This window comes from Notolabrus celidotus, chromosome 14 (assembly GCF_009762535.1).
Source record: "Notolabrus celidotus isolate fNotCel1 chromosome 14, fNotCel1.pri, whole genome shotgun sequence".
In the NCBI taxonomy this organism is placed as follows: Eukaryota; Metazoa; Chordata; class Actinopteri; order Labriformes; family Labridae; genus Notolabrus; species Notolabrus celidotus.
This window is the reverse complement of record NC_048285.1, coordinates 15597789-15620139: the sequence shown is the minus strand read 5'-3', so window position 1 is coordinate 15620139 and position 22351 is coordinate 15597789. Positions and strand designations below refer to the sequence as shown.

The following is a 22351-nucleotide window of genomic DNA, read 5'->3' as shown; positions in this document are numbered from 1 at the left end:
CATCCAGAAAACAGAACAATCATATACGTTTTTAAATTAATGCAGCCCATAGACGTCTGCCATATTGCAACCACTCAAAGATGTCCTGCCCCCCTCTTGCCACCCCATAAATATTTTTCTAGATCCGCCCCTGCATGCTATTATATGGTGAGTTTATCCAGGTTCTGTACGATTTGCTGATAAGTAAACGATTTTAGCGATAAGGCTATTATTTTGAAATTCACCGGATGTTATCATGATGTCACTCAAGATGTCTTGACAGCGGCACCACCGGCCATGGATGACAACAGTGAGAGCTAGCTAATCAGTAACGGTCTTTGAATGGAAATACAGACACAGAAATGTGTGAGGATGTTGGAGGAGTTAACGCGAAACCACAAACACACAAACAATCTGTGCAGAGTCCATTTTGTCCGGTGAGTGTTATTGGAAGCTTATTGTAGCCCTTTCTGTTAGCATCTCATCCTCAGGTCTGATGCAAATTTGCCCAAACAAAGATATGAATAATTGGGAAGCTAGTGCTAACACAGAATGCATTACCCCTTAGGTAATCAAGGTATCTGAATTAACTCTTAATGCATAAAAACACCACTAGCATGGATGGATTCAAGGAAATAACGGTTTAATAATAGTGTGGGTTAAACTCTGATGCAGCTTTGCACTATGTGAGTGTTAAGTTTCCATGCGACTGTCTGATATCTTGATCTTTTATGTCTTGCAGACTCGAGAAATGACAGATCCAGTCTTCACACATGTATCTTAAAAGGTAGGTAGATGTGTCAGACCTGCTTTCTCCAGGCTTGGTTCTTGCTACCAGAATAAACTCACATCTACTTACACTTTGGAGGCAGAGCTAACAGCATCAGGTCAGCTGAGGGCCAAACCAGCTGAGTAACTCACCATGGCCACAGCACGCTTCCCTGGGAAGAGTGTGGACGTGGCTGCTGTCAACTTGACTCTTCCATCTATGGGGAGGCCTGTGTGTGTCAACGGGACACCGTGGATCCTCTACCTGCTGGAGGAGTGTGTGGATAATGTGTGGGAGTACTGCAGCGTGGTGATAGGACTGGTATCCATGTTCTGTTTTCTGCTGTCCACTCTGCCGTAAGTTCAATCAGGAGAGACACAATTTGAATATTAAAGGTTATTTATTACAACTGAATGAATGATGAAACTTGACAGAAATCTTTGGTGTAAGGACTCCATGGGGATAATGTTGTGAGCATAGGATGCGTCAATTTAGCAGCTCAAGAAATCCCCCTAGAGTCCAGACACTGGTGGTGGTGGTTGATGATCCTAGGAATTGAAGACTTGCATAGACCAGCAGTCTGTTGCACCAGCTGTGTGTAAGTTGTGTCCTAAGTTAGAGTGTAAAGTCCACACTAAACCAAACGTTGAAACTAGCTAGTTTGTAACTTAAGTTGTGTCATTGTTTGGTTGTACCACAGAGACGTAAGGTTCATCTTAACTAGTAGACAGTAACGTCCAAACTAACCAAAACATTGTCTCAGATATGACGTTAACACTTCCAGCAGCCAATCAGAGGAAACCACCAATTTTGATGCAGGGATTATATGTGTTATTTTATGTGCCTAATCTTCTTGGAATTGACCAACAGCTGAATCAAACTAAAGTAAAGTGATAACTATAGCCTAAATCCTTAATCTGCCGTCTATAATAACAGTGACAACAAGTGGTAAGATTATCAACTACAACATATGGTAATACTCAGGAGCGCAAATCTTGGTCATCATATTTTTCCAAAGGATGTAATCTCTCTCTCTTGGATATTGCGTTGCAGACATATTATAGCTGTGAGAACCCTCTGTATCTCCTCATCCTCCAAACCATTCCACCTTTCAAAACAACACGCCATAGCAGCCGGTATACTCTACGGAGGACTTCACACCTACTATGAGCCAAGTGTAAGAACTAAGTTGTAACTTAGGCTCACATTGTAACTATCTCAGCTGGTGCAACACCCAAAACGTTAGTAGAGTGTAAACTTCATCCTAAATGAGAAATTCTGTTCAAACTAGGCTACGTTTGAGCTTACGCACAGCTGGTGCAACAGGCTGCAGGTGGAGATGGGGAGGTGGAGGGGTGCGTACCATCAATGCAAGAAGGAACTAGCAGGAGAGAGAGACACATTTAAAAAGACAGCAGATAGTTGATAGGCTGACGATAAGGGCATGCCACTTAACTATTGGATGACGCCACTGCTGATTAGCCAATAACAGCTCCGGAGCATGCAGCTGAGGGAGAGGAGAGTTAAACAACTGCTGTGATTGCTTTATAGTCTTCCTGTCTGAACTTTCGCTAGAGCTACATTAGTGTAGAAACTATGATTTCATATTAAAGATAATCATCTGATCTTATCCAAGTCTGTTTGGTTTTTTTTAGGCAGGTATATGAGGCGTATAGAAATGGCAAAGTGGAGGAGGCCATGTCTTTTGGCTTTCTTATCTTCCTCTTCAGTGGAGACCTGACAAGCTTTGCAGGTTGCTATCTCACAAGCCAGCTTCCCATCCAGGTAAACAAACATGCACACACTCACCTAGGAGTCTCCTTTACAGCTGATTGTCAGGACTGTGAACTTGATTGAAGTGTTGTTTGTCCCTCACAGGTCTCAATTGTAGTATTTTTTTTAAATTTTGGCTAAATATTTTTCCTGTTGTCTCAAAAAAAATGGTGAGTTTTTGCATTGAGGACACATTATGTTCAAGCTTTATTTTTGCTGCACAATTTTTGACACATATGTTTATACTGCCAACCACAAGAAACACGGGATGTGTGAGGTCCCAAAAAAAAACAACACTATTTTGAATAAATTGTGTAACCTTCCTCTCCGTATCCCTCTGTCAGGTTGTCACAGTGGTGTTCTACATCTTTACAGACCTGATCCTCATCTCCCAGTTTCTCTACTATAAGATCAAGAACAGCTCCAGCAGAAGTAAGCGCTGACATTATCTGCATTTGGTGTTGCTGTCAGCTCTATGAAACAATAACCACGCGCCTTTGCATACAAATACAGCCATGTAGATCCAATGGAAGGTATTCAAAAGAGCAAATCTGTGATGTGCCTGTATAACGGCAATTACACTTTGATAATAAGTTTGGATAGCTATCTTCCCAAGAGATACTGAGATAATATGTGAAAACAGCATGTGGACTGTGTTCTGACTGTCAGCTCATGCAAATAGTTGGATTATACTTGTTAGATTATTTGCATGTCCTCACTCTGTTCTTTGTGTCGTGTTTCTGTGTACGTGTGCCTAGAGAGCCCCGTGTTGAAGTGGCTGTGCTTCCTGTGGTGCGGCGCTGCTAGCATAGTTATCCTGACTTTACCCAAACTCATCATGGACAACAGTATAACTGTAGACACTCAGGTAGGTAGACAGTGCTGTCACTACTGGGAGCTTGTATGTACGGAGCCTTGGTCCGTTGAATGTGCCAATACTGTATGGGTTGGGTTATTAAATCGTGGCGTTCTGCTGGTGGATACGATGGACAGTGGGAGCTGGCATGGAGGGGGTTGCTCTGGGACGCCGGAGTTAACTGTTTAGCCTCTCCAAGTTGTTGTTGGCCTAACTAAAGGAAACATCAGTGAAGGGAGGAGCCCACTTGATAACCCCAGTGATGTGCTTGCTCTCACTCCCCATCTGTCCTTTCTATCTCAGTTTTTGGGGGACATCCGAAGCCATGGGGTAGGCTACTAAATGTATCAGTAAAGGGCATACTAGGGTAAGGGATGCACCGATCCGATCCTGGTATCGGATATCCGCTAGATCGGACTCAAAAAGCTAGATCGGATATCGGTGACAAAGGGCGATATGTAGTGCAGATCCATATGCCAGATCTATTCATCTCAGTTCTATGCTTTTCTGTGTTTACAATGGCCATGTACGTCTCCTACGTCATCAGCGCCGACCGGTCTGTGCATTTTTGCCCAGTGGAGCATGATGGAGGATAACTACAAAGGCTCTGCAGTTTAGCTGCATGCTTCTTTTGCTAACAACTCCGCCAGAAACTTGCAACATGTGCAGCGCTCATGTTTCGACGGACGGCAGTTGAGCTGAAAATTATAATGGAAGCCCAAAGGAGGAAGTTTACGTCAGCTGTAGCCTACTGCAAAGAAGGAAGAACCCTTCTATTAATGGATTCAAAGTGTGAAAAAACAGACAGGTTATTGGATTTAATTGTTCCAGATCCTTGAAATTAAGGGATTCCAGCCTCTGGTTTAGCACTTGGAACCCAGGTACAGTTCACCATCAAGTCAGAAAAGCCTGAAGTTGCCAAAACATGATTGTATCCTCACATTAAGGAATAGAGATTGTTAAATCGATACCAGGATCGGATTGGCTAGTATCGGTATTGGCAGATACCAAAGCCCAGGTATCAATACCGGTATCGGGACCTAAAAAGTAGGATCGGTGCATCCCTAACTGGGGTGGGTTTCTCCACTGAAGCGCTCTCCTTTCTTTCGGCACAAGTACCTTGTGTTTATCTCAAATTATCAGTTTTAGCCTAACATCCACCCTGCTGTCTCCTCTTGTTCTTTTTTTAGTTCCACTTTTATGCTATGGCTTGCTAAAAATCCGTCTGACAATCCCTAATTTGATTATTTTTTCATATCTGATTATTGAGAGTTCATACAAGGTTGGCAAGTTATCTCGTGATGAGTCATAAGGTCTGGGTGTACAAGTTTGTATTTCCCAGCAAGCATTTTCTTTGTAACTTATGAGAAGAAAGCAACAAGATTAAGTTGGTGATTGGAAAAAATAATATTAATTTGGGGTAATATAGTTAAGTAACACTAAAATAAGCACAAATAGAAATAGAGACTGATTCTGATGCATTGTACCATTTTTTTTACTTGATATCTTTAACTTTGTTGGACACCTATGTATTCACTTTTATTTGTAGAATATAATTGTCCAGGGTATTTTGTTTTAACTATAAAACCTCTCTCTCCTCTGCCAGAGTCCTTCTACCTCCAGATCAGTGGAGATCACTGGCTACGTATGTGGGTACCTGGCATCTGTCTTCTACCTCTGCTCCCGCTTCCCCCAGCTTTATAAAAATGTAAGTCAGATGTGGAGTCTTTGTCCTTTTTTTCTCTGAAATCTGGTTCCACTTGTTAGTGATTTCATTCTGATGGGGGACACTGTTCAAGGGGTTCCATGGAAAACTGTACCTAATATAAGTTAATTAGTTGTTCAAAAAGACTGTTTTTTTGTGTGTTTGTAGAGGAGGGATTTGTGTGTTTTTTTATAAATGAGAAGCAGACTTTAAAGACAATGGCGCTGTTGTACTGGAGAAACATCCTTGACTGCAGCTAATAATCACTAGAGGGGATCATTTTAGTCCACAGACCATGCAAGATTATCTCCTGGGCAGTCACACACACTTCTTAACCACTGTGAAATATTAAAGTTACATTTGGCCTGTTAACATTCTTACATGTTCAAACAAGCTTTAATTGAAGTGAAAAACCAAGAAATGTACTGCTTCTGTCACTGTTGTTCACCGTTAACCTCAGTATTACACTTGGTTGAGTTTAAATGGCCTTGAAATGAACTGAAACCTGGTTTGTGGTTAACATGGTCTTACCCTGGCTGTGGCTTTCACATATGTATCAGGAAGACGTATTAGCCACTTACAATACAAACAATGCTTACAAATCAAGTAAAAGTACTGTTCTGTTTCTTACATGCTCTTTACTCTTTCACATCTAGTTCCAGCGACAGTCCACAGAAGGCACCTCTTACCTGCTATTTGCTCTGGCTATGATGGGCAATGGGACGTATGGGTTGAGTGTCGTTCTGGTCCTGCCTGCGCTGAGAGGCTCGAGACACTCCTTCATCATCAAACACTTGGCGTGGCTCATCGGCAGCCTGGGAGTCCTTATACTTGACTTCTTTGTATCCTTTCACTCACAGTTGAATCCACAATTGATTGCACAGAGTCATACCTTAAGATAACATAAGAAAATATAGTACTTTATTGATCACTGGGGGGAAATGTGGTTGTTAAAGCGACAGAGACATGGTAGCAAGATGTAATACAAGAAGAATAACAAGATAAAATAGATAAATGTAATAAAATACAAATACAAATTAGAGGTATGTACAGCTGTTATACAAAGGTATAAATAGTTATATATTAATTCTGATAATACCTCTGTATAAACACAGAATGTGATGCGTTTACAGGGTTCATTTGTTGCTCTAGTTGCTCAGAGCTAGGGTTGGTAGCCATGGAAAACAAGCATGAATTTGTATGAAGCATTTCCTCAGGACTCCGTCTAACACCTCCAAAACGACGCCCCTGCTCACTTGCACAAGTGTCTTATGTCTCACTCAGTGGTAAGAAAAAACACCAAAACATTATCATCGTGAAAGTTAAAAACACAAACAAACATGAAATGTACACGCAGGAGGCGGGCACAACGGCAGAACGGGATTTGATTGGTTTCATAAATTGGATCCTGATATGCGGGATTGGTCAGTGTTTTCCCAGGTTTACTCCGGCTGTAGATAGCAGCTTTTTTAAGAACACATTATGTATTGATTGCCATCGGGACATAAAGATCATTCTAACCAATATAACAGAAAGTGTATCTAAATCTAACTACCAACCCCAGATTTAACCCTGTAGCTGTAGTATTATTTGTACACATCCTTAAATTGAAGTGTCTTTTAATGCTCATTTGAGTTCATTATAAAATGTTTATAGACATTTTTTAATTGTATGACCACAAATATACTTAGAGCTACACCCAACATCAAAATAGCTTAGTTTAGTGATATTTTATTTTAGATATGGAGCTTTAGAGGGGCTCATTGGGGCCCAAGTTGGTCAAAGCATATGGCTGTCTAACATGAGTCTGGTTCTGCTCGAGGTTTTCGGCCTGTTGAAAGGTTTTTCCTTGCCTCTGTAACTAGCTAAAACTGCGAGGTCCTGTCAGTAAGAAGGGACTGGATCTGATCCTGTCTTGATGTTGGGTCTTTGTTTATAATTTAACATAGAGAATGGTCTAGACCTGCTATGTTTGTAAAAGCGTCTTGACATAACGTTTGTTGTGATTTGGCGCTATATAAATTAAAATTGATTGATTGATTGATTTTGTCAGCTCGCTAACTATGCTTCCGGTCTGAAGGCTAAGCCAAAATGGTGGTGATCTTCTCATCTCAAGCTAAAGAAGAGACAGTAAGTGCCTTTAATGTTAGAAACTATGGCTGTAGCACAAGATATCACACATGGTATATATACTCATCATCACTTTTATTATAATTATTACTATCATCATTAGTATGAAAGAGCATTACTTCTACCTTTATGTCTCAGATTGTCATATAAGAAATCAGTTGCTTGAAGAGGAAATGATATTTGTCAAATCTGTGTGCTTTCTTTGAGCCTTAACCTGATAAGGTGACCGTCCAGTTTGTTATGTACAGGAAGAATAACTCGGCCAAAAGCAGCAAACTGCAGAGCATGCCAGAGGTGGAGCCTCTACTCTGTGAGGAGGTGGAACTGTCAGTGTTATAAGGGCACGTCAACGTGGACCACTTTGCCAAGACTGGACTGTTCAGTCTGCAAGCTTGTTTTTAATCAAACTGTGAGATCCAGCTTCTTAACATGTTTGGAGGACAAGATCGAGGTCTTGTGGGGAGTACCAGGAGGAAGTTTGCTATTGTTTTCTGATATCCTGCTGTGAAAAGAGCCTACACAAAGATCAATCTTCTGTCTTTAATTTGGTAAAAGGCAGAAACAAAAATACGTCCTCTCAAGTGAAATTACTTGAAAAACAATTCAGAGTGTTTCTCTCAAGGCAAGAAAGTCAGCAGTCTGCAAATATTTCATGGTTATTGTGGCCATCATTTTGAATAATGTTTTTCCTTGAATTCCTTAATTTTCTATTTCCATGGAATTTTTTATGTATGTATTTATTTTTTGGTTAAATCGGAGCCATCGCACCAAGAACAGAAAGAGTAATGCCAGATGTTTTTCCACAAGTCCAAGTGTCAAAGAGGAATTAAGTGCCTGTTAAATTTATGTTTTCTGACAGGGTAAATACTGCTAACAAGGACTGCATTTTTCTAACCTGATTTGCTATTTGAGTGACACAAACATCAGAGTTTGCGGGGAGTCCTTCTTCCACCTCATAGATGTTCATTTGGCTTCAGGCACATTATGGCCTATTTCAAAGGGATGTTGCATTTCTCTGATGTTCTTCGTCCTCTCTCGCTGCTCTTCTGTGGAAAAACAACAACACATTGTCTGTGCCTTTTAGGACTAAACATAGTCTCAGTAGAAATGCACTCTACATCTGTGTCAGAGTTAAATTCAATTAAAATTTAAATTAAGTTAAGATTTCTTATCTTAAGAGAAGTTTATTTAGGTTTTGGTTTTTCTTGCATTTCTTCTAATCTCTGCCCTTTCATGACATTCAAAGACATTTACAATGGGAACATTGATAGGATAATAGACATGTTAAAGTAATAAGGTTCATCATTAGTTTCAATTTTTCCATCAAACAAGCAGAAGGCACTTCAGTCAAGTCAAATAAATTCAGTAAAAAGATCTTGTTAGCTTCATTTAGGCAGTAAAAAAAATATTAAATAGCATGAAAGGACGGCAGAAACAGAACAGAACAGTTCTCTTAAAGATGAACTACATGAGCACTTCAAATTAGAAGATATTTATTTAGATCATTTGAAAAAAAAAACTGCACTTCAATTTGGTGCCAAATGTTGTTACGCATCGTGTTTGGGGTGCTGTCATTATTCAAACAGACCATCAGCTTGACCTAAGTACTTATCTGCAGATCTATCTACCTCAGTATTGTGTGGATGTGATTTATTTCTCCCAGTGTCTGTTAAGTGATGAATAGCCAATGAGCTCAATGCTCACTTTGTGGGAACAGTCTGTGTACTTGAAGGGTCATCAGTCGAGCCCATGCTGAATTCAAAATCCAGACTCTTTTTTTATTTTAGTAATTTATGTGATGCAATAATAGACATTCATGTAGATATTGGAGGTGGGGGTGTCTTCATTATTATTATTATTTTTTGCAAATATATGCAATTACGGAAAACGTAAAGTAAATTTTTCAAATTATTTTTATATTTCATGATTGATCAACTTTAGCTTCCTCTAAATTATTTAGGAGTAAGACTGATATACCTTTGAGCACAGCACTACAAGTCTACACTTTTATTGTCAGTATTACAAAACTACTGTTACCTGTAGGACACATAGTATTTATAGATGGTGGCCCTTACTTTAATGGTGATACTGTCTTCTTGAGAGGTATTTACTTTCATGCATTTAGAAACATTGCCAGTTATTTTGTATTTTTTAGCTTTTTGCCAGGGTATGTTTACTCACAATGTCTTATGATACAAACTATGTAAATCCCGTATTTCTTGGGTCAACTGTAAATGTATTAATAACGTTTGAATAAAATTCAGTATTTGTTGGATAAGATATTTGCCTTTGGTTTTTGTATGAGAGGTTGAAAAATGTGTAATATATTTCTTCATATCAGACATATAGGAAAACAAAATAATTATTTTCAATAGATTTAAGCCAAGAGTAACATGACTGTTGGATTTGCTCTATCGTGACGAGATCAGCTCAAGACCATTCCTCTGCCGACTTTCAATTATGTCAATGCAACTGTAACATTTACTACAAAAATGACTATGTACTGAACATAATATTAGCTTTATTAAGCTAATATAAAACATGTATCATCAACATGTATTACACTGTGCAATCACAAGATCCAATTGAGCTTTTTTTCTCTGTCTTTTATGATTGACTTGAATTCCCCCACAGTAAAAAGATGTCAGATTCAAGTCCTTCTGCACATCATTCCAGGTAAACGGGGCTGAAAATTTAAAAGCCTTTTTGCCCAGTTCAGTTCTGATTCTCTGGACCTGCAACTGTATGATATCCTGAGAGCGTAGGCCATATCGGCTGAGGTTTCTACACGTGTACACACAAGTATGTAGGGCAGTGGTGTCCAAACTTTTTTCAAAGAGGGCCACATTTGATGTTGTCAGAATACCTCAGGGCCAGCGGCTCCTACCGCGACTTAGGAATCATAAAAGTTATATATGAAATCTCCATTTGATAACAATTATTTAACTTTTTTTCTCAATAAATCAGTAACTAGGAAGTCCTCAGTTCTCCACAAGCCACGTATACATTAACAAACTTTTATCTTCTGGAGGAAAATGGTCGGGCAGTGTGGGAAAAATATTGTATCATTATTTTTCTATGGCAGGATCACGATCTGGATTTCATCACACTTCTTTTTCATGTTGTTTTTAAGACTTTTCTGACCAGCAGACAACATTTTAAGAACTGAATAATTACTTTTCCTGCGCTCTGAACAATTTTTATGCACCGAATTTAGCCTTTTCTGCACAATTTCATAATTTTGATTATGTCTTGTGTCCTCTTTTGTGTCTTGTGTCTTCTGAACTTTTAGTGTTCATCAAGAACATTTTCACATCATGATAAAAACATGAATTTGAAAACCTGTCAACTTTAAGAGTTCTTGTGTTCCTTCTTCATTGCCGTCTTGCAGAATTCTCAGAGCTTTGCCTTTATACAAGTAGTTCATATGGAGCTTTTTGAGATGTTTCTGGTTTGACTTTAGTTTTGTTTGTGCACTTGAAAGAAACTGCAAATGTACAGATGATTCAGAATGGGATTAATTTTTGTGCCACAAATAACACATTTTAAGATTGAAGCTTGGGGCCATAAATAAATGGACATTGGGCCGCGATTGGCCCCCGGGCCGTACTTTGGACATCCCCGGTTGTAGGGTGAAGTCTTAGAATAGATTTATAAATAAAAATCAGCCAGTGAGGGAGTCTGCATTGATACTTTGTTTTTGTGTTGATTGTTTTCTTTGGAGGGCCACTCAACAAGCCTGTTGGTTTTTTTTTGGCTCCTCCTGCACAGCATGTTAATGGTTAGTTTTATTATTGAATTTACCTGTTATATCTTGGCTCCTGTTATTAAACAGCAATGTTTTGTTTTGTTCTTTTACATGTGCAATAAATAAATAATTTAAACTGGCTACAGTGATGCCCATAGTATTTTAGAGAAGGCCATATGTCTCCAGGAGGTATTTCAAAATGGCCTTTAAAAGGTTTGTTACATTGTATTTAAGCAGACTATTGAAATAAGGAGAGTGAAAGTGCCTAATTCTCCACCCTATTCGCTTTTGATGGAGCTTTCTATCGACCAATTGATAAAATGTGCTCTTCTGAGGGCGGGAATAGGGAAATTTATAATTTTGTTTTCGGGGGGGGAGGGACTTCCTTCAGGGTAGCAGTTGGATGGCAGGCAGCTGCTGGGCTGACACGTAACTAAAGTTAAAGGTGCTGTGGAGGCCTCGTAGGGGGACTTGAGGATTTACTTCTTTCTTAAGCGTCTTTGAGTTGCGTCGGAAAAAGTAGAAGCGTACAAGGTGAAACGAAGAACTGCGGTATGGTCGTCTGCCTCGGTTGTTTTTGCACGTGAACAGGAGCGAGCCGCGAGCAGGAGTTTGACGTGAAGTCAAGAAAATCTGAGCGGCGACTTTGAAGTCACAGGGGAGATTCGTGAGTTGATGTGGCTATGCTAAGATAATGTACACACTGGGAAGTGTTAGCACTTCACTTGTTTTGTTTTTAGCTTAGAAATGCTGGAGTGCGGGGAGGGGGGGTTTCCTTAGTCTACACCAGGAGGTAAAAAAGTTGTGTCGGAAGTTTCCAGCAGCAGAGACGGGGCTTCCTCGAGCAGACAGCGGGGAGGGGTGTGGGTCCAACATGGGGAACGGGGTGTGCTCCCGCAGGCAGCGCAGGATCTTTCAGTGTCTCCTGTTGCTCACCGTGGTCTGCGGGATGATGTACGGGGGGATGATATCGTATGAGATGCACAGACAGCTCAAGAGGACGGAGGCGATGGCGCTGAAGTACCAGCAACACCAAGAGTCTCTCTCGGCGCAGCTCCAAGGTAAACATTGTAGGATGATGTGACTGAATGCATGCACACTAGTAATCTTGAGTAGGCTACTTTAACATTAGTTTTTTTTTCTCACGAGGTGGTGGTTGAAGCTGCATGGGATTGGAGCTTATTTGTGTGTGTGTCAAATCTAATGACACCACAGTGGTCAGAGAGATCTGCGTCTTTTGTCTGTCCTTACTGAACTGTAAATGCACTGAATAGCAAAGCTGGAGCTGGCTCTAACCCCTGACCCTGTTTGTCCAGATAATCTTGTGAGAAAGCAGGTTATAGTCTGAGCAGATTTGGCTTTAAAGATCAACTCAGAGTTTATTAGGTTGGACAGGTCTTCCTCCTCTATAGGCTTGATACTGTCAGACTGAAATGTGACCCCTCACGCTGACTAAATACTATGATACACACACTTAAACACACACCTGGTTGTGGTCACTGTGTCCCCAGGCTCACCTCAGCAGTGTACTTGAAAGTCATGAGGTCAGCCATGACATCTGCTTCTGTCTGCCACAGCTGGAGGAAGTTAAGCCGAAAAAATGCACTGTCACCTTTTTTGCAAAGAATGTTGCATATAGTGTTTTTTAAAAGCATTAGCCTGGTGGGTGTCGCACTGTTATTATATTGTTCATTGTCATGCAAACTGCCTTGTTTAAAGTGCAGCAGCAACAGTTCAGGCATGTAGGCTTGCTAAGATTTGATTGTTAATAACATTTTGAGATGATTATGATAAAAAAAGAATTAGAAAAAGAAGAGAATTAAACAAAATAGAAGAATGCAGGGTCTATTACCACTGCCAAGTGCCAAATGTCGGCAGATCTTCTGTTTGGCTTGTAAATATCAGAGGTCTATTCGCCACATAATGGCAAAATTGATACATAATAAAAAAATTAGCATGCAGAGCTTTCATTAAGTTTAGAAGCTGCTCTGCTGTCTGCACGTTAGAGCCAAGTGGCAACCTCCGGTCTCAAACTATGAAGCCCATGCGGAAGTGTTATAAACTGCAATTCATCGAGAATCCGCTTGAGGCTGGCTGCAGAAACACCAGAAACCACATACACACCAATTCAAAGAAGACGATCTTTGCAGCAATAATAATCATGTTTACAGCCTGGTCCAAAAATCGGCTGCGCTCTGCGTAGCTAATTTCTCTATCGGCACACACTGTACGGGGATGATTTTTTTTGTAACGCAACGCTTCAGAAGATATTAAGATTACGAGTTTTTTGCCCAAATAAGGACATGACTGACTTGACTCCCGAATGGGAACACATAGCTGTTGGCTAGGAGGCTCAAACCCTGCCTCTTTACATCACACTTCTCCTGGTTGAGTTCTGCATTTCCAATATGGCTGCTGCCGCCGATTGGCTTCAAGACAGCACTCAGGAACAGATGGGTGACGTCACGGATACTACGTCCATTATTAATACAGTCTATGGTTGGAGCTTAGCAGGGTCGGGCTGACAAAAACAAACAAAACATCAGCTAGACTGCTGAAACCAGGTTTTCAGGATCCAGACTTTGAAGGCCCATTTTAGTTTGGTTTCTATGGCTGGTGCAGCAAGATGCTGTATATGTAAATATGTATGCAACTTCAGGCCGTGAGAATTGAAGCCAATGCAGAAGTGTTAAAAAGTGCTGTTTCTCGAGTGTCCGCTTGAGGCTGGCTCCGGAAGTACCAGAAACCACAAACACTCCAATTCATAAAGGTCGATCTTTACAGCAGAAATAAACCCGTTTACGGCCTCGTACAAGAAACAAGTGTATAGTTGTAAAGTGTATTGCACACACTGTGCGGGGGGTGAATTTTTTCAGAACGCTGCAGTTTTGAAGATATTAAGAATACGAGTCTTCCAATGAGAGGCACAGCTGACTTGATTGACAGGCGGGAACACTGTAGCTGTTGGCTAGGAGGCTCAAAGCCCACCTCTTTACTTCACACTAGCTCCACAGAAGTTAGGTTGAGTTCAGCATTTCCAATATGGCTCCCAGCGACGATTGGCCTCAAAACAGAACTTAAAACAGATGGGTGATGTCACAGATACTACGTCCATTAATTATAAAGTCTACGTATTTAATGCAGCTAGCATTCTTCTTCTACTTCTGTTATTGAAAGCTTTAAGATGCTGTATAGGCACCGTCTGGGGGGAATACCGTATTGCAACCAGGCACCATTGAAAATGATGAAAATAGTTCTGTCAAAATGAGATAATATTTGCATTAACTCTTCGATTTTAAATAGGTGAACATATTTTCGAGCAATCGAAAAATCATGTCCCATCCCTATCTGAAACCTGTTTTAGGAGCATACATTAAGGGCTTTGCATGCTGTGTGAGTGTGGGGACCCTGAATTTGAATTACCTTTAGTTGTTCACCAAACTGTTTCAATATGCATCTAAATCCAGCATCCAATGTGCCCTACTGAAACACAATATCTCACATACTCTTACTCGTTGGTGAATTGATTCAACTCAGTGTTTAAAAGTAGGCACCTTTTGTGTCTGCAAGTTTTCACACTGTCCCTTGTTACTGTTCATCATTCAAAAAGACAGTTGCATTGTACAACATCAGTGCCAAAAAGGCACCAGTCATTTTGTCACAGTCATAAAAAATGATGACAGCAAGGAAAAAAAAGTCCCTCTGGAAAATATTGACACACTCACATTAGTCAACCTTAAGCACAATGTGTGTCCCTTGTAACTGTGTTTTAACCATAGACTGTATATATAATGGACGTAGTATCCGTGACGTCACCCATCGGTTCCTGAGAGGTGTTTTGAAGCCAGTCATCGGTGGCAGCCATATTGGAAATGCTGAACTTAACTAGGCATAGTGTAACGTAAAGAGGCGGGGTTTGAGCCTCCTAGCCAACAGCTATGTGTTGCCGTCAGGGAGTCAAGTCAGTCATGTCCTTATTTGGGCAAAAACTCAAAATCACCCCAGTATAGTGTGTGCCGATAGAGAAATTAGCTATGTAGAGTCAAGCCGTTTTTTGAACCAGGCTGTAACATGTTTATTAATGCTGCAAAGATCAAATTTTTTTGAATTGGTGTGTATGTGGTTTCTGGTGTTTCTGCAGCCAGCCTCAAGCGGATTCTCGATGAATTGCAGTTTATAACACTTCCGCATGGGCTTCATATTTTGAGACTAGAGGTTGCTGCTTGGACTTGCCCCACCTCTGCAAAAGATAAAACAATCTTGCCCTACAGTAACCTCACTGATTTGCTCCCTTCATACTGTATAAACACTTAAAAACAGGCTGCAGCCCAGACAGGAAGTGAGGTTTATATCATGCCATTAAAGCTGGGGTTGGTAGTCAGATTTAGATACACTTTTTGTCATACTGGTTAAAATGATCTTTATGTCCTGATGGCAATCAATACATGATGTGTTCCTAAAAAAGAGTGAAAAAAAGCTGCTATCTACAGCCGGAGTAAACCTGGGAAAACACTAACCAATCACCGTTTTTTGGCTCCCCAAATTTTAAACCAATCAAATCCCATCCAGCTGTTCTGCCCTCCTCCTGCGCGTACATTTCCCCGGCGTGCACTCCTCCGAGTCCCCGTCTCCTGCCTCTACTTCCCCTGACTCTATTTACTGCCCCTCTCGCTCGTCCTCGGGCCTGTCCCCTCTGACCTGATGAGGTGCTTTGCTCAGGACTGTAGTCCGGATCAGAGTCTAAAAAGCTCTCACCAACAAGTAGAATAATTAATGACGTTCAGTAAGTCCTACAGAAAATATATATTTATTGTAGCGTCCGTCCGGACGCTGGAGTGATGACGAGCCGATTCGTGAACACGTTGAGCTTTAATAACCGGTCACTGTCGGCCGTGATCACGCCAACCAACAAAGCAACAATCAATGTTTGAATGAATGAAGAACTTCTCCTCTCCTCTCTCCCACTCGCACACTCTACACCTCTCCTGATGCCTTCACTGACTGTCAACACTGTAGGAACATCTACACTGAACAGGTTTAACAAACAGTAGAGCTGTTACAGTATTATATGTGTTATAACTTTTCTCCTGATATTGTGTCACTGGTACAACTGGATAATGCTAGCATGATAGTTGTGAGTACTAACGGCAGCCATGTTTGTTTGTGTTTTTAACTTTCACTATGATAATATTTTGGTGAGGACCGGTTTTGAATCAGTCACGATCATATGGTCGAGAATCAGCGGCGCTCGTGCAGGTGAGCGGGGGGGGGGCGTCGTTTTGGAGGAGCTCCGAGGGAGGAGGGGAGGGGTTAGACGGAGTCATGAGGAAAAGCTTCATTCAAATTCATGCTGGTTTTCTGAGACTACCAACCCTAGCTTTAAGCTCTGAGTTTCAAATTAACAGTCATCACTCCCCTGCTTTGTTCAGCTGAGCTACCTCTAAGTCGCCCATGAGCGTCAGGTGTCACATCTGTCGGAGCACTAAGCATAAATAGCATGTAGTTGTTTGTCAGTGTATCTAAACTGATGGCTTTATATCATGTGTTTTTGTGCCAGGTTCTCAAACAAAGGAAGTTAGGTGAGGTTGGAAATCTGTCCTGCAGCTTTAGAATGGAATATCTGCTTTCCCAGTGCAGTCAGTTACAGGTCAACCTTACACACACATATGGCTCCTATTTCATTATTTTTTCAGAGCTGGTGTGACAGTAGAACGTGACACAAAGAACGGCATTTGTATCCCTTCACTCTAGCACCACACCTCTTCTTTCAAGCCATCATTTGTGAATGTTTGGATCATTTGGCCAATCACAAGGCCCCAGCCATGGCCACTTGATATCCAAGGCTGGCCGTTGATTACAGTTTTTTTTTTTTTTTTTTATATTTAGAGGTGGGTCATAGCCCCGGGACTGTGAGCCAAACATATTGATTCACTGCTGCCCACTCTAACCACAAGCTGGCAGTTGTCTGTCATTTAAAAGGATCAACTGGCACTTGTGGTTATGCATGCACTCTGACAAATGTGTCCCTGTGATTTAACGCCTTTCTGTTCCCTCACACACTCATCATCATTGTTTGGATGGCCTTTGCACACATAAATCAAGTGGAATAATTAAAGCCAGCTCTAGATGAGTATTTATACATTTCAATCACTATTGTTGCCTGCTGTGATTAACGCTCTTGTCTTACCAGATAAATGAGTTTGTTTTTTATTCAGAAGACAAAAGGAAATAAATACTTTTTTGTCTCAAGCAGATATGACGTTCCTCCATCTTCTTCTGGTTGTTTTAGTTTGAAGTGTAAGTGCGTGTTTACTGGGTGTAAACGTACAAGTGTGGGTTTTGTTTACTTGAGGAGGTAGAAAAAGAAGCAACAGGAAGTAACATGAGAAGAGGAAGCTTCAAAGCAATGATACATCGCTGCTCCTCTGTGAGAGTTAGAGGATTCCTACATAGACAAATATGTGAGGGGTGTTGTTAAGCTAGCTGGTGGTTATGCCAAATATAACCCGGCAACCAACTAAACATACAAAATTTGACACAAATTATTTATTTATACAGCTAAAAAAAAGTAATACATTTTTTAAGGTTGATAGCTCTTCAATGGTAATGTTTTTCTTATCAGCTAATTTAATTGAGCATTAAAATTAATATTTTCATTCACAGTAGAGTCAAAACATAACCCTTTTTTGCTTCTTTTTTTAAATTAATTTTTTCTACATTTTAACAGATGCCTAAAATAACATCATCTCTGTGTTCTTCCCTGTAACTTTTCAGTAATATTAAAATTTTCTTCCATGTTGTCCACAAATGCTGCTGTAAGCTAACATTTTGTCAGGCTGTCAACAGTCAGTGCTGAAATCATGAACCGTGCACTACATGCAGAGCTGGGCGATAGTAAAAAAGGAAATAATCACGATAACATTTTTCACATCAGTTGATTTTAAGGCTTATCTTGGTTAATATCAAATCGTTATTAAATTTGAATCCAAAGAAAGATGAAGAAACCAAATTGTTAGCTTGTATCTGGATTTAGTTCTCTGAAATGCTCCTTGACTCCCTCATTTTTTCACAGTGCCAACAGGATGCACGTCTTTTATGTAAATACATTTAGTTTGTAGATTCTTATTTTTCTCAGGCTGAGATCATTTAAATATTTTTTACTTAAATTAGCAACCAAGATCTATCAAATTGTTTACCGTGTATCAGTTCAGCAGAGTGTTGTTTTGAGTAGAACACGCCCCTTTAAGATTACTAAGGGTTTCGGAGTGATGTTGTTTCCCACAGTGCAGTGAATGCATCACAGTTATTCAGTGTTCAGTTGTCCTACGGTCGCGGTGGACATTAAACGTGTTCAAAATGCACAGCAGAAGTTGTCTCTGTACTCCTCCTTTACTGAAGTGTGTTAAGTTAATAGTTAACACAGAGTCAGCACAGTGTCAGACTAATGACTCTGCTTTGAGCTGGTAGGTTTTACGTTTTCTTCAGTGTCACTGTCACTCGTCTCAGCTGTGTTTACATTCCGCTCCAAGCATCTTTGAGCCCGCCTACTTCTCACGCTGCGACATGATTGACTGTTCATTGGCTTCTTCCTCTGTTTAATGTTGGGTTACAACCATAGACTGTATAAAATATGGATGTAGTATCCGTGACGTCACCCATTTGTTTCTGAAGCGCTGTTTTGAGGCCAATCGTCGACGGCAGCCATATTGCTGCTGTCGAGAGATTGTGACGTAAAGAGGCGGAGTTTGAGCCTCCTAGCCAACAGCTACAGTGTTCCCGCCTGTCAGCCAAGTCAGCTGTGCCTCTCATTGGAAGACGAGTAATCTCAATATATCTTCGAAACTGCCGCATTAGAAAAAAATTCCCCCCCCTACAGTGTGTGCCGATCGAGAAATGAGCTATCCAAACTACACTCGTCGTTTGTTCCAGGCTGTAAACATGTTTATTTCTGCTGTAAAGATCGGCTTTTTTGAATTGGTGTGTATGTGGTTTTCAGTACTTCTGGAGCCAGCCTCAAGCGGATCCTCAATGAACTGCAGTTTTTAGCACTTCCGCATTGGACTCATATTGTTAGACTGGAGGTTGCTGCTTGGTGGCAACTAGCGTTTAAGGCGCATTGGTGCCTCCTCCCTTTCTAGTGGTTAGGGGTTGTAATTACAGGTTTAAATATATCACATTTTTATCAAACATTTGTTATATTGAGATAAATGATATCACGATAATTATTGTTATCGATTTATCGCCCAGCCCTAACTACATGTGCTTTGTCCTTTGCACAGATTGATTTGATATGTGTGATATGTGTGATGTGTGTGATCAGGTTTTCCCTAGTCAGAAATCAGAATCAAGTATTTAACACAGCTGGATGATTAGTAAGAAAGACAGGTATTTATTTATGCATCTTATTTTTTGATGGCAGCTTTTTGCAAGCTTCCCCTGATGCTATCAGACAAAGTGAAAAATGAATGTAGGCAAAATACATTGGTGCGCTTAAAAGAACTCTCTTGTTTGAGCTGAACAGCAGTGATGGCTTTAATGTTAATTGAAACAATGGTTCTTAGTTGTCTTTTTGGGAATAAAGAACTGTATGTGGTCCTACAAGTATGCAAGACGAATATAACACTGCTCCTGCACATAGAGAGAGTTGACCTGCATGAGTCAGATTACATGTTGTAGACGGCAGTCGCTGCAGTGAAAACAGCTCAGAGCTTCAAGCTCTTTGTAAAAGAACAAAAGTTCGGCATACATGAACAAATCATTTGACAGCTGCATATTGTAATAACTCATGATCTGCATTGAATTTCATGCTCTTTGAAAGTCATTTTGCGAGCGTGTACAGTAAAAAAGGCTAAAGTCTTGCAGCTGATTTCCTTATGAGACTGACAGTATTCACTCTGCTCACCACTGAGCAGCTCTAACTTATCTGTAGTCTACATCTAGAGCAGTATCCAGTGAAGGCCAGGGGGACAGAGAGCTCCCTTGTTCTTGCTCTGTCAGTGAACTTTAACTACAGTGTGAAGGAAATGTTTCATCAGGCCGAGGTGAGACCTCAAACAATAACTGACTCCCTCTGTTTATTAAGGTGCGAGTGTGATAAAGGTTAATATAACATGAATGGGTGTGTAGGTGTTTGTTTATACACTGCGGGGGGACAGTGTTGCTTGTGTTGTAGTCTGCACTATGTCGCCAGTTTAAACAGGGACATTCATTGAAGATTGGAGGACACTGAAACACCAGGACAGGGTCATACTTGAACTTAAAGTCTGTATTTGTATTAACACAAGCTGAGTTTAGGAGGTTGAGCTTATTCCGTTTTATGTGACATACAGCATGTAAACCAATGACTTTGCCTTCTTGGCACTATTAGCAGCTATTAATAATTCATAAAGCACATTAAAATCATTAGATTTTCATCCTGTTGCCCTGCCTGTCAATGATTCCCCCCAGAGAGAGGGTGTGTGCATGGATTGGCTGGACTGAGCTAAAAGCACCATGTCCTCATCTTCTCCACTCCTCACTGTTCCCACTACTGACAGCACACAGAGTCTCCACCAAACAGAATAAAACATCCCTAATCTCATAGAGCTGAGTGTCCATCTGATCAAGCCCCAGAGGTTAGAAGAGACTCATGAAATCTGTTCAAGTTCAAGAATTTGGATGAGAGTTCTTTTTTATCATGTTAGATTTACAACTTTTTTATGGGCTGTAAATCTGAAGGTCACATGTTTCCTCTTAAATGGTCTTATGATGTGAGGTGTAGGACCACAAACCTTCTATGAAACTTTTGATCATCGAAACCAAAAACTGTTGATGGCTAGGAGTGGAGAACTGGTATTTTTTGGTCCCCGTATTTGATTGGTCAGTATGGAAAGTAAGCTGACGGACAAACAGTGCTCCTATCAGTACTCAAAGTTAACATCCTGCCTTTATACTGGGCTTTTCATACACACTGACTTATCACTCAATCAAAGCCAGTTCCTTTTCTTCCTTTTAATGGTTCAGAATAAACTGGTTATACCCGGTTATATCAATATGAGCATGAGAAAGATGCCTGTCTGTCTGTGTCAGCTCTGCCCTTGTGTGTGTGTGTGTGAGCAGTGCAGACAGGCGCGCTCAGCTGAGAGGAGACATCCGTGTTTGTTAGAAACTAGCCAAATAACAGACGACAAGAGAACTGCACAAGGAGCAGTCATCGCAAATTTGGGCTGCTCCAGAAAAACACCGGTGACAGAAACGTAAAGCCTGAGCAGTGAAAAGTTTCCAGTAAGCCACGCAGACAGTTATGAGCCTATTGAATGAAAAAAAAGCAGTGAGTTTGCCCTACCTTCATATGTTTCAACACATCTGTGCAGTTAAAGTAAAACGCAAAATAATAACAGAAAATTAAAGGCACTATGAGGAGTTTTTAACTGGCTGAGAAACAGACTGAAACTGATACTGATGCCTCTTTATGACCCTCAAAAGCAAACAAGACCATCCACAACAACACTGATGCCTTCTCTGTTGTCATTTTTAATGCCTGAAACTGTTCTGAGGGGGTAGGTGTCAGAACAGATGATTTGACATCTTGCTCTAGAAAAACCCTTTTTTGGCTGTTTTTATGGCAAATAATCACATTGTGTGATACATCTATATGTTAAAAGACAACAGGATGAGGTTATTGTCTGAAGACACTCATTTTTCATTTACAGGACAAGAGATAAGAGGTATCACTTTGTCCACAAGGGGGCACCAGAATCGATACAAACCAGAAGTTCCTCACAGCAGCTTTAAATTCTGTTATATTACAGATGTTTCTGTGCAACGGAGCATAAAATCAATCCCCTTATTGTAGTGAGATCTTTAGTTTGCTGATTTTTATTTGGCTTTTAGGAGACGTTTGTGACTGCTGAAACGAGGGATGTTCGCAATTAATTGACTATCGATTAATTTATTGTTAAGAACGTACACAGACACATTTTTTTGTTTCAATTTTATATCACGTGGGACAAACATCATGTGGTCTCATATTTCATTCAGCTATCAGGGAGGTGTTTTAAGTTTAAAGCATGTTTCAATGTGAATCGGCTGACTGAAGGTGTTTCACACAGCAGAGGCGCTCAGCTGGGGGCTGCGGCTGAATGACAGGTCCCACTAGAGCTTCTTTTCTCTGCCGCCAGACTTATTATGACCCAGTTGCGCTCCCGGCTGACACCTGACCACATTCACATGCTTATTTTTCTCAATAAGAACGAGAAGACAGAAAACTGTACACTGAGTCTGAAATATGTTTCTGTTTAGTCCCCTTGCTGCAGTAAATCCACATGCTGTAGTCCGAGCCTTTACTTTATCTGACTATGTGTCCTTGGAGATTATGAGCCTGCTCCACACGTTGAAATTCAGCATTTTGAA

The 22351-nt window shown here is 40.6% G+C and overlaps 2 protein-coding genes across 7 annotated transcripts in view; both read left to right on the top strand.

Annotated features, from left to right (window-relative positions):
* The first annotated feature begins 229 nt into the window (after positions 1-229).
* On the top strand, positions 230-9492 carry LOC117825891 (lysosomal amino acid transporter 1 homolog). 6 transcript variants are annotated; one of them, XM_034701866.1, is made up of 9 exons: positions 230-416; positions 722-766; positions 852-1104; positions 2404-2533; positions 2866-2953; positions 3280-3389; positions 4984-5085; positions 5739-5924; positions 7435-9492. In XM_034701866.1, exons 3-9 carry the CDS (start codon positions 902-904, stop codon positions 7549-7551), a joined length of 936 nt encoding a protein of 311 aa, XP_034557757.1. In that variant the 5' UTR covers positions 230-416; positions 722-766; positions 852-901; the 3' UTR covers positions 7552-9492. The 6 variants fall into 6 exon arrangements, 3 of the variants coding, with proteins under 3 accessions (XP_034557757.1, XP_034557758.1, XP_034557756.1); XR_004633930.1 differs by adding an exon at positions 7163-7212 and having other exon boundaries at positions 239-416; positions 722-1104; positions 5739-6368; positions 7461-9492; XR_004633929.1 differs by adding an exon at positions 7136-7212 and having other exon boundaries at positions 239-416; positions 722-1104; positions 5739-6368; positions 7461-9492.
* A 1726-nt stretch (positions 9493-11218) lies between these two features.
* The window catches only part of golim4a (golgi integral membrane protein 4a), a 30260-nt gene continuing 19127 nt past the window's right edge, over positions 11219-22351 (top strand). The window contains exon 1 of the mRNA XM_034701690.1: positions 11219-12021. Coding sequence (XP_034557581.1) covers positions 11835-12021 — 187 coding nt within the window. The 5' untranslated portion in view covers positions 11219-11834. The remainder of the gene's footprint in view (positions 12022-22351) is intronic.